Raw genomic sequence first — 11,540 nt, 5'->3', positions numbered from 1 at the left:
CTTTCTTTTAAAAATCACGTAAATGCTATGTAAAAGGAATGTCAGAGATTGAGAACTTTATTGTTTATACTTTTATTGTTCAGAGATATAATTTTGTTTTAGGACAACGTGCAACATAAAACATGCAAGACATGTATTAATATGTAATATGAACACCTGCTAGAACTTATTACACAAGCTACTACAAAATACAGTGTATATAAAATGATCAAACCTGGGGTACATCAAACCATCACCATCTACAAAAGTGGTTTAAAACATCATTAACCATGACTTGCTGTTATATAAATGAAATATAATCTGCTGATGTATCATGAGCATTTAAAGCATTTCTTGTAATTAAATGAGTTGTCAGTGCATTAGCACATCTGCACATAGAATAAAATGAGGGATGAATGAAAGGGGGCAGCATCCTTACTGCTGCATTGCTGACACTTTCTGGAGTTGATGAAACTAAGAGAAATGTTCTGCAATTGCCACTAAACCTTTTATTCACTGGCCTGTTAACATAAAATATATTACCCCAAGCACTATAGCACCAGATCATGGTTGATAAAATGTATTTTATTAAAACTGACGATGATACGTCAGCGTACAGGGCACAAAAATATGTCAATAAATAATCTCATAGAAAATATTACATAAAACAGTATTTTGGACAGTAACACATCAGATCATCAGCAAATATTACAAGCTTCAGTGAGCACAGAGGAGGAGGCAGTGAGTCTCAGTCAGACTGTAGGGGTAAAAAGAAGAAAGTGATCAATATCAACATTTAAACGATCAATACATGAAAGAGTGTTTAATTTTTCCAGTTGTATCCCAGCATGCAAATATCACTTGGAATGAATAAATGCTTTGCGTGTCTTGAATGAGTTTTAGTCCTCAGAGTTACGGTAAAACCAGTTGGTTTCATGGACTACAGTTTTAACCATTGGTCAATTTGCAATTCCCCATATTTTAAAAGTAAGCAGAACGCTGCACTTACATCACTGAGATCACCCATATCCGGTGTGTGTCCTTTATTGCTGGTAGCCATCTCTGAGATCATCTGAAAAAGGAAACCCTAGTGTTTACACAGACACACACACACACACACCTACGGTGGGGTCTGAAAGTCTGAGACCACTTTCCCATAATTGAGGAATCCAAACCATCAGGGAATCATGCTCATTTTCCTGTAAAAATATCTTTGATCTTATTACTTCACTTACGTCCATGTATCTATCGTACTCTTCCTTTCCCTCATCCTCTTCATGCTCCCAGTCTCTCCAGTTATCAAAGTCCACAGAAATCCAACTGGCCTGCAAAAAAAGAAGGCGAAACAACACAATTCAAAATATTGCTTAACCAGAAGAAGCTGACAGAGGAGCACCCTGCGTCATGGATATACTGTCACACACCTTCCCACCTTTACTGCTACTCAAAATGCTGAGGATTAATTGTGTCGCCCACTATTACAGAAGCTTTGAATGAGTTCATTTGTTAACTGATACCGACAAACATCTAGTGTCGAGACCATGTCTGACACAGCAATCTCAGCAACTTAAAACTCCATTATTCCTGGGGTCATGAGACTTTTCAGAACTAAATGTAGGACAAGATAAAAAAAACCTTTTGACTGATCAATTTAAACACACACAGATTTACCTTAGCAGTATCCTTCTGGAGACGAGGCCATGCGTAATCAGGCTTCACCTTCCTCAGCAACACATTGATGGTGCGGTCATACACTCTTTCTCTGGAGTCCTTTTAAAAACAAATTTATATTTAATGTCACAATGACTGTGTAGTTCAGCATACAGCATATAAAATGAGTTATATCCCATCATGCCTTAAATTGGATGCTTACATGGATTTGGACTTTGTCGTAGAAGTACAGCTCATTGTAGTACACGTCATCTGTGTCATTTTTGCAGCTGTTGTGAAAACAGGACAGGCTTGTCAGGGGAATAATTTATCACAACATACACACAATTTGCAGCATTAGACAGCTGCCCACATTATTATTTCACTCCCTGAAAATAATGGCTTTAATTAAGATTTTAAACATCCCCTGTTACACTAAAGGCAAAGATAGAAAGCTCTAGAAAGAAAAAACAAAATGCCACCTATGTTGAATATAAACTCACCATAAAATCAGTTTGTCTGGCTGGATATCGACCTGGACATCTTTAGGTTTCTGAATCTTGAAGTTGATGGTGACATATTTCTTTCTGTCATACCACAGCGCATGTGCTGGCTGACTGTAAAGACACAGAAAAACTATTAAACTATTAAACTGAAATGTATGATCATTTGTATTCGTATATTCAAGAGTGAAACTTCTTCATAATCAAAAAGATGCAGCACTTACCTCTCCTCTGGTCTGACAATTTTGGGCTTGTTCATTCTAATTCTTGCACCACTGAAACAAACTAAACTTATTACGTTGACTATGGAAAAGTAGAAAGCATGTGGCTCGTTGGTTCAGGCTGTGTGTTCTAATGCTGTGGCCAGGCCCTGGAAGCTATTTATAGAGTAGTTGGTATCAGCTGCTGGGGAGACATGCCTGCCACAGCCCCTTCCCCTGCCCTTTATGGTCTGTCTGTGGAACTCTCGGGAAAACAGATGCATTTTCTGGGTTCTCCAATACTTCAGTCACCCCCGACTGGGTGCTTAACAGGGTGAAGGTGGGGGCAGGGAGACACATAACAGAAAAAGGTCATACCAACAAATGTAGAAACTCCACTCAGACTATTGTTCTTCAGTCATGTGACACTGCTGGACCCTGTAGCAATTTGACTAAACAAATAAATCAATAAATCTAACAGTTAATAAAAATGTTTGGTGACATCTCTAGAAATGTAATTAATAATACCAAAAATACCTGAAAACAGATATTATACTGGATCAGCTTGCACTGAGGCTCATACTCAATCAGTGCTGGACTCAGATTAATTAAGTATAAATAGTTAATGCAAACATTTGTCACTCAATTTAAATTAAATCAGTACAAAGGAAACATTACGCATTTATACACAAAATGTACTGAGGTGAAAGTTGTGAATCTTTATATTTCTGAGCTGAGAGAGAGTGATCTAACAAGACTACTAGTGAGAACTAGTGGTGTAGTTGCAGTCAGTGGATCCAGCTCCAGGTGAACCCGCGGGGGTTTGTGCAGCTTAGAGTCGCCCCCTGCTGTTCCGGAGGTTCACACGCAAATAGATTTCTCACCGGAAATGCAATTCACAGCTCTGTCTATGGGGAATGTGGCGCGAGAGATCCTGGCAACCCTGTGTACATACAAACTTCTGCCTGAAAAAAAAATCGATAAATAGTTTTCTTTCACCTTTTTGTCTAAAGTCTGGGACGTTTGGCCGTTTGTTTCTTCAAATCCACAGGAAGTAGCGTTCACCAAGGAGAAAATGCCCCGCAGACGACAGGTAAGAACAAATGTAGGTCGCACAAGAAGGTAACGTTAGCTAAGTTAGCACCGATGTGTTCCATTCTCCGGATGGGGAGAATGTCCCACCATATTGCATTCAATAATCCGACGATTTAACCTGCAAAAATATGGTGGCAGTTACATTAGTTGTGCGTATTTTCAGTCCGGCAAAAAAGAATTTGACTTTATCAGTGATTTTCAATTTTATTTGATGTATGCATATTATGCTTTTGTCAACATTTTGAGCTAAAGTGAAGATAAAACTTGGTGGGCGGTCACGAGCAGCTAAACCAAATCTAAGAATTTAACGTAGGTTTTATTGCAATAAAATGAAGCTTTTGAGATACCATATATTTGCCGAACGCACCACAATATCACAATAACGGGTATTATATGAATAATACGTATATTATATCGATTGGAAAGCTTACCAATAAGGACTGCATCTTAAACTCTGAGATTTGTCAATGCAGTTTGGTTTTCACAGTCTATTAGCCGTATTTAGAAAGCCGGGGCAGCTTAGCTAACGTTACAGGCTAAGCTAACAATAATAATAGGTTGTTGAAGTGCTGACTTGTAGCCTTTACTGTGAAGCCACTACTTGTAACATTATCTGACTAACCTCAGGGTCAGTTGCTTTTTCAAATGGACCAAATGCTAACTGTGGTTAAATGTATTAGCTAGTCATAACTGTTTAGCCTAATGTTACTACAAATGTAGCTAACAGCAAGCTGTCAGCTGTCTGTGACCTTTCTCTCAAAACATGATTACAGAAATAGTCGTATAAAAACAGTGGGCAAACCCGTAAACAGCTCTTGCTACACAGAGTCCCTTTGTCCCACGTTTTGGGTAACTGAATTTATGAGTCCAATATCAACAGCTATTAGCAAGCTAACCTCACTGACTCTCTTTTGTAAGACAAACCCTTATTGTCACGTGTAATTTATTTCCATGAGACATCAGCCTTAAACTTTTTGTGCTGTGATTATAGAATCTGTGTAGGATTTCTCTCATTTAATGTTTTTACCTGATAGAGACACATGGCAGGCAGTGGTTCAGATGGAACTGAAGACTCAGACTCGTCCGCTGAAAGAGAGCAGACCAATAGTTCAGAGAGTGATGGAAACATGCCGAAGAGACAGCGTCTCACCAGAGCCTCTACACGCCTTAGCCAAAGCTCTCAGGGTTGGTGAAGACATTGTGTTCATGCAATATAAAGCTTTTACAGTAGTCATCATCTCAGCTCATTCATAAACACGGTGGCTGTTTGACTTTTGTTGCTCCAGACACTCCGGACTTGAAACGAGCTGCAGACCACGATGAATCTCCACCATTGACGCCCACAGGAAATGCCCCCTCCTCTGAATCTGAGCTGGACATCTCCAGCCCCAATGCTTCTCATGATGAGAGCCAGGCCAAAGACCAAGCCAACAGAGACTCAGATAAAGACCTCTCCCATCGACCTAAGCGCCGCCGCTGTCACGAGACCTACAACTTTAACATGAAATGCCCTACACCGGGGTGTAATTCACTTGGTAAAACATCTGACCTTTTGCAGATTTTATTATATTTTAGATATTTTTATTAGATTATTTATAGGAATTAGATTTTGATTCGTATTCCGCCACATCCACTACTATCATAATATTATTGTATCAATACAAATAACTTAATTTTCTCCATTTGACCAGGTCACCTCACGGGGAAACACGAACGTCACTTTGCTGTATCAGGTTGCCCTCTTTACCACAATCTTTCTGCTGATGAGTGCAAGGTGAGTATCTTAAAAGAGTTGGCTGCATTTTTGTTGTCTCTGTTGTGCTTGGTTATTCAACACGTTTGTCCTTCCATTTTTTATTTTATCCCCTCATCATGCAACCCCTTTAATATGTTTGATATTTATACATCTATTTACATGATGCCTTTTGGGGAGTCTAGAATGAGATGTATCAGTCAGTTTAATATCTTAATCAGACACAAAATTGTTGAACTGTGTTTTTTATTCAAACTTTACTGGCAACGGAAAGGTCAATGAAATTGAAAACAGACAGAAAATACATAAAACAACAAGAATTAGATATCACAGTGTTGCAAAATTACATGTAAAGTCACATATCACATAAAAAGGTCTTTAAACAGCTTTAAATCAACTTACTAGTGCTATTACACAAAAGGTTAATCAGGCCTAGAAACGTTTTTATTTTATTCTTTTATTTTTTTTTACATAAACTGTAATCCATTCTTGTCTCTTGATTTTAGGTGAAAGCCATCAGCCGTGAGAAACAAGAAGAGGAAGTGAAAGGGCAGGAAGAAAGCAACTCACGCCATGCAACGCGTCACCAGGTAATTCCTTAGCAAAGACTAGTGTTACATCATTAGGTCTACTTTTCACCAGGGAGCATATGAATGTTATGTTTGGCTGCTCAATTAATAGTGTACAACTTCTCCTAGTACTAGTAGTACTGGCCAGCTATCATATTACCATGGAAATGACTGGTGTATTTTTATCTTGCTTTTCAGACACCAACATCGAAACAGAGCAGGTACAAAGAGCAGGTGGCTGAGATCAGGAAGGGGCGAAACTCTGGCCTGCAGAAGGAGCAGAAAGAAAAGCACATGGTACATCACTGGCACTCCAACATGCAGTTGTTCATTTGCTGTCACTCCACATTTTACTGTTACTACTGGTACTGCATCACATAGCTGGTATGTCGTCTCATCTCTGTACCTGCTTGTGTCTGATCCACAGGAGCATCGGCAGACACACAGCAACACCAGAGAACCTCTGCTGGAGAACATCACCAGTGAATATGATCTGGAGCTGTTCAGGAAAGCTCAGGCCCGAGCATCTGAAGACTTGGTAATGGGCGGGTTCATGTCTCCATCAGTATTACTCTTAAATTACAATTTTCAGACTAAAATAATTGGTCATTAATACCAGTTAATGAATGAGAAAAAATTGAACTAAAGCATGAATAACGACTGGGACAACTTGCTGTGGTCCTCTTCTGTAAAGTTGGACCTACTTTGGTGTTAGATACAAACACACTGACCTCACTGTGTATCTTTCTGTTTCTATATTCTTCCCGCCTGCAGGAGAAGCTGCGTATCCAGGGTCAGATCACAGAGGGCAGTAACATGATCAAAACCATCCTGTTTGGCCGCTACGAGCTGGACACCTGGTACCACTCGCCCTATCCTGAGGAGTACGCACGTCTGGGTCGCCTCTACGTCTGCGAGTTCTGCCTGAAGTACATGAAGAGCCAGACCATCCTCAGGCGACACATGGTGAGAGTCAGAATCTCAAAGTCTGTGATGAACCATTGGTGTTCTGTTAATACTGTTGAGCCACAGTGTTTTCAGTGGCATGTTCGATTCTTCTTGTTGAGACGTGAGAAGAATCGGTGTTTGGCCATCTGACCGACAGCTCATAATAATTACAGCCTAGAATAGAGTTCTGTAAATGTTTAAAAATTATTTAGTCATTACATTTATAGGCTGGTTCCTCCATAATTTAGAAGTGATTAATTTAGTTTTTTATTCTAGAAGAAACTGAATTTTGGCAAAATAACTGTTAAATAACTGTTTATTTATTTTATTACTCATATAATCATCATGCCATGCCTATCGATGCTGCATTGAGTTGTCTGAAGGTAACGCTGATGTCCGTTGTGTTATGTGTGTTTTTAGGCAAAGTGTGTGTGGAAGCATCCTCCAGGAGACGAGGTGTACAGAAAAGGAGCTATATCTGTGTTTGAAGTCGACGGCAAAAAGAATAAGGTTGAGAAACTCAAACTTCAAAATGTCTGTTTTCTTTACTCCTGGTTCTGTCCATATTGGGAAATTGGTTACATATCCATTTGTAAAACCAAGTGTCAGTGACGGTGACATCTTACTTTTAAAACAATCAATAAGTGACTGTGTTAAAGTGATTAAAGGCTATTTTGTCCACAGATCTACTGCCAGAACCTGTGTTTACTTGCCAAGCTTTTCCTGGACCACAAAACGCTGTATTACGATGTGGAGCCGTTTCTCTTCTATGTCATGACTGAAGCTGATAACACCGGCTGCCATTTAGTGGGATACTTTTCCAAGGTAAATGAAAAACATGGGATTTATTGTACATGCAGTATATAAAATTATATTTGTGTTTAAAGAAGCATCTAAAAACATTTATCCTATTTTTTTTTTTTTACTTCAAGGAGAAGAATTCCTTCCTGAACTACAACGTATCGTGTATCTTGACGATGCCACAGTACATGAGACAGGGCTTTGGCAAGATGCTCATTGACTTCAGTGTGTTCAGTTTGTTTTTTCTCATTTTGTCAATTGGTTGCTCTGTCCAAATGCTTGTAAAGAATGTTGACTGCCTAAAAAGTGTGATCAATCCTTGATGGGGAATATTGCTTAGGCAGTTTAAATTGATGTGTTATTTCCATGGTCTAGGAAAAGACCGGATTATTTATGTGAACTCTGAAAAACTGAACTCTCCTCAGTGAAAAATGAGGCAGCAGGAAAGACTGTTGAGATAAAAACGGAGACTGTCTTGTCCTGTCTTGGATGCCTTGCTAACAAAATATTTGACTTCCCTTAGCCAGTTTATTGAATAATACATGAGAAATGGACCTCACTGATATCATGAATCTGACTGAAAAGGATTCTGTTACCTTGTTCAGTGGATATAAAGTCAGCTCCTTTAACTCAGAAGTTTATTCACCGTAGAGGTAAATCTGCGCAGCGTAAACTGTTTCTTTAATTGAAGCTTTTGTATTGGTCATTTAAGATTTTTTTTCCCCTCCTGCTCAGTCAACAACATACAGTAGCTTCAGTAAGGTCATTTATTGGGGGCTCTTGCATTAGATTGTTATTTGTGATATAACATCCACCCATGTATTACCACTTGTAATGTAATCTAAACACTGGCAGCAAAGTAAAATACAATTTGCATTAATTAGTATGAACCATTTTGTCTAAAAAGTTTTGACTGGTCTGTTAATTTCAAACTTAGATCTACAACAATGGCTTGGATTCTTAATCTTAAAAGCATACGTGCTCTTGTTGACCGTTCTCTGTGCTGCGTTCAGGCTACCTGTTGTCCAAAGTGGAAGAGAAGGTGGGCTCACCAGAGAGGCCCCTGTCTGACCTGGGCCTCATCAGCTACCGAAGCTACTGGAAAGAAGTGTTACTCCGATACATGTACAACTTTCAAGGCAAGGAGATCTCCATCAAAGGTGAGTGAGGACACAGAACTCATGCAGGTTTCATTTGTATTGCTCTTCTACCAAAAAACATTCCAGCATAAAGTGAAGCTCAGTGCCAGGATGGGAAAGACTTTTACCACATGTAAAGATTAATTTCAACAATGTATATACACACACACACATACAAAAACATTTACTGGTGTAATATTTGCTTGATGCACAGAGATCAGTCAAGAAACAGCTGTTAATCCGGTGGACATTGTGAGCACCCTGCAGTCTCTTCAGATGCTCAAGTACTGGAAGGGAAAGCACTTGGTGTTGAAGCGACAGGTAAGATGCGTGTCTACTGGCCTGTGTAGCTCCTGTTTGTTTTTTTTTTCTGTTGAAGTTTATCATCTCACTCTGTCATTTTTATTCTAACAAAATGTTAATATGAAGAAATCATGTTGCAGTATTTTCACATCTAAATGAAAAGTTGAATACTTGAGAAATTAAACATTTTCTTCTGGTCTAACAAATCATTTAATTAGGATGGACATGAATTTAACTCTTTTTTGTTTATAGTTTTATTAAATAAATTATATAATTTTTTTCCACATACCTCAGACTCAATGTATTTATTCCTGTTGAAAAATGACTCAAAAGTAATCCCTGTATTTGACAGCCCAGTTTAATTCCTTCTCTTCTTCCTCTCAGGACCTGATTGATGAGTGGAAAGCAAAAGAGATCAAGCGGGGCAACAGCAACAAAACCATCGACCCGAGCTCACTAAAATGGACCCCTCCCAAAGGGACATAAGCACTAAGATCCTCAGGCTACTGAATGAACTCACCTCCAGCCTCACCAGCCACAAGTAGCCTAGACCTATGAACTGTCAATAAAGATCAGTGTTTGCTTTCTGTCATTTTTTTTTATTTTATCCTGCTTAGTTCTTCTTATTTGTGTCATTTTTTTACTTTTATATTTTACTTTCCTTCATATTTTAAGCACCATACGTTCCAAATCGACTGATTCTTGACAGTAGAAAATCTATTTGTCTTATTTGTTTTAAAACTGCCTACGTCTACTAAGCTTTGAATGTTAAATGATAAACGGTCCAGTGTGGTGGATAACATGAATGTTAAAAAAAAAAAATACATACCTAAATTTTGCAGCATTTACAGGCTGTTATTTTTATTTCTTTCAAGAAATGTGCATTTTGAAGATGGTAGATATTTTTGTTTGGGATTAATACAATAATCGTTAGCATGAACTGAAGCCGTAAGCGGAGTGTGTCTCGAGGAGTGTGATGTATGGTAACGTCTTTGGTTGGTGAAAAATTGTATAGATCATAGTAACGTGTACTTTTTTTCTCCCTAGCTCCATCAATACAGGATTTGGACCCATTCTTCTGGTGAACCTGCCAAATAATGGAATAATAAATTGAGATATTTTTAATCTGCTGAGAATATGATAAAATGATGACAATACCACTGTAAGAATGCACATAGAAATAAAACAACCTCAGGTTTTTATACTGATACAATCATACCTTGCTCGTGTGGTTTCTCTGAAACATCAGTGGTTGTTGCAGGTGGATTTATTCTGGTTAAAGATTCTGTAATAAAAACAGAAAACATAATGGGATTATCTTTGCCTTGTACTTTTGATCATAATTGTTAAATGTGTATGAGCAATTTGATATTTTTAATATCAATAAAAGCTGCATTGATATTTTGAAACGAGTTAGATTTTGTTTCTTGGGTGTTTGTGCTCACCAGCACTGGAAATGCTTCTTCCCATCAGACCCACAAATGTCTCTCCTTTATTTCCTACAAGTGTAAGGAAGATGATCACATTTACAAAGGTTATAATGCAACCCTGATGCTGCCATAAAAAAATGAAATGATTTAATTTGAAAAGTGTATTTAATTTTTTTTTAAATCATGTTTTCAAAGATATTTACTGGGTTTTCTGTGGCATTATATTGTAACATCCAGCTACTTACGTCTGTTTACTTGAAAGGGTTTCTTAATACCTGTGGGGTAGAAAAAACAAAACAGAAAAGACCAGTGGATTTAGTTTAGACAGAAATATAATGGACCAGTATTTTTTTTATTCCGTTTGTTTTTAATGGAGGCGACCTGAGCGTTTCCCCATGAGTCCGTAGAAGCGAAGGGCTTTAGATCTCTTCATCAGAGAGGCGATCGGGTGGGTCAGACCCGTCTCCAGAGACTCATCCTGCAAGAAAAACCATTACACTTTTGATTTTTTTTTCTCCAGCATGATTAATCAGTAATTAAATCTACTTTTTTAATTCATAATTATTCCCCACATTGTCATCAAATTACATGCATATCACATTTAATCCAGAATTCTTTGATATTTATTATCATTCAACCAGAAAGTTCAGAGCATTTCTGCAATTAATAACAAATAAATCACATTGAAATTACTCATGCTCACCTGCCAGTCTCTAGATAATCCTCTCTCCTCTTCCACACTCGACGACAGTCCCTGATAGGTTTGCAACAAAGCACAAAAAGTCACAACAGCCAGTTGGATCTTCCAGTTATCCATGTTTTTGCAGAGGAGAAATGCTTTGGTTAGAATCTCTTCGATCAAAGCAATATATATATATATATTTTTGTTTGGCTCCCAAAGCTTAAAACCACATTTAAAATGATATTGGAAGGAAGTGGCTCAGTGTTATTTTGCCTGTCCCAACTGTATCACAGTGCATTTATACCTCTGTACCCCCGCTGCTAGACCCCTCCCCTCTAAACATGATTACGCACTTGTCTCCATTGTATTAAAAACCTCCAGATATTTCATATTACAGCTTTTTTATTTTTTTGATCTGGCTTTTCAGCATGAAATACTTTGCAGCCATCACAAAGTAAAAGACTGATTTACATGGTGAATCAAAGATG

General features: G+C 38.1%; 3 protein-coding genes across 3 annotated transcripts; 1 reads left to right on the top strand and 2 right to left on the bottom strand.

The window, feature by feature from the left end:
* Window positions 1–543: 543 nt before the first annotated feature.
* ptges3l (prostaglandin E synthase 3 like) lies at window positions 544–2,507 on the bottom strand. The gene is made up of 7 exons (XM_023429298.2): window positions 2,357–2,507; window positions 2,133–2,246; window positions 1,853–1,919; window positions 1,651–1,749; window positions 1,215–1,304; window positions 989–1,051; window positions 544–736 (listed from the first exon to the last, which is right to left on the bottom strand). Exons 1-7 carry the CDS (start codon window positions 2,389–2,391, stop codon window positions 728–730), a joined length of 477 nt encoding a protein of 158 aa, XP_023285066.1. The 5' UTR covers window positions 2,392–2,507; the 3' UTR covers window positions 544–727.
* Window positions 2,508–3,238: 731 nt separating this feature from the next.
* Window positions 3,239–10,349, top strand: kat7b (K(lysine) acetyltransferase 7b). The gene is made up of 14 exons (XM_023429332.2): window positions 3,239–3,425; window positions 4,462–4,612; window positions 4,714–4,962; window positions 5,119–5,201; window positions 5,687–5,770; window positions 5,948–6,046; window positions 6,177–6,287; window positions 6,524–6,715; window positions 7,118–7,207; window positions 7,382–7,522; window positions 7,630–7,723; window positions 8,512–8,658; window positions 8,852–8,958; window positions 9,325–10,349. The coding sequence occupies exons 1-14, from the start codon at window positions 3,408–3,410 to the stop codon at window positions 9,424–9,426; spliced, it is 1,668 nt and encodes a 555-aa protein (XP_023285100.1). The 5' UTR covers window positions 3,239–3,407; the 3' UTR covers window positions 9,427–10,349.
* LOC147817786 (uncharacterized) lies at window positions 9,993–11,299 on the bottom strand. The gene is made up of 6 exons (XM_087180114.1): window positions 11,074–11,299; window positions 10,752–10,848; window positions 10,616–10,645; window positions 10,386–10,439; window positions 10,160–10,225; window positions 9,993–10,027 (listed from the first exon to the last, which is right to left on the bottom strand). Exons 1-6 carry the CDS (start codon window positions 11,185–11,187, stop codon window positions 9,993–9,995), a joined length of 396 nt encoding a protein of 131 aa, XP_087036240.1. The 5' UTR covers window positions 11,188–11,299.
* Window positions 11,300–11,540: the final 241 nt, after the last annotated feature.

Source organism: Seriola lalandi, unplaced genomic scaffold (assembly GCF_002814215.2).
Source record: "Seriola lalandi dorsalis isolate HSWRI2012SDOR001 ecotype SW California unplaced genomic scaffold, Sedor1 jcf7180002054892, whole genome shotgun sequence".
In the NCBI taxonomy this organism is placed as follows: domain Eukaryota; kingdom Metazoa; phylum Chordata; class Actinopteri; order Carangiformes; family Carangidae; genus Seriola; species Seriola lalandi.
This window is presented reverse-complemented; position numbering and strand designations above follow the sequence as displayed.

Coding starts and splice junctions, on each gene's coding strand:
- ptges3l (XM_023429298.2), bottom strand. CDS start 2,391: ATGAACAAGCCCAAAATTGTCAGACCAGAGGAGAG. Junction 2,247..2,356: donor ATTGTCAGACCAGAGGAGAG/GTAAGTGCTGCA, acceptor GTGTCTTTACAG/TCAGCCAGCACATGCGCTGT. Junction 1,750..1,852: donor ACGACAAAGTCCAAATCCAT/GTAAGCATCCAA, acceptor TGTTTTTAAAAG/GACTCCAGAGAAAGAGTGTA.
- kat7b (XM_023429332.2), top strand. Junction 5,771..5,947: donor GCCATGCAACGCGTCACCAG/GTAATTCCTTAG, acceptor CTTGCTTTTCAG/ACACCAACATCGAAACAGAG. Junction 6,716..7,117: donor CCATCCTCAGGCGACACATG/GTGAGAGTCAGA, acceptor GTGTGTTTTTAG/GCAAAGTGTGTGTGGAAGCA.
- LOC147817786 (XM_087180114.1), bottom strand. CDS start 11,187: ATGGATAACTGGAAGATCCAACTGGCTGTTGTGACTTTTTGTGCTTTG. Junction 10,646..10,751: donor ACTCATGGGGAAACGCTCAG/GTCGCCTCCATT, acceptor TCTACCCCACAG/GTATTAAGAAACCCTTTCAA. Junction 10,226..10,385: donor AAGAAGCATTTCCAGTGCTG/GTGAGCACAAAC, acceptor TTTTTATTACAG/AATCTTTAACCAGAATAAAT.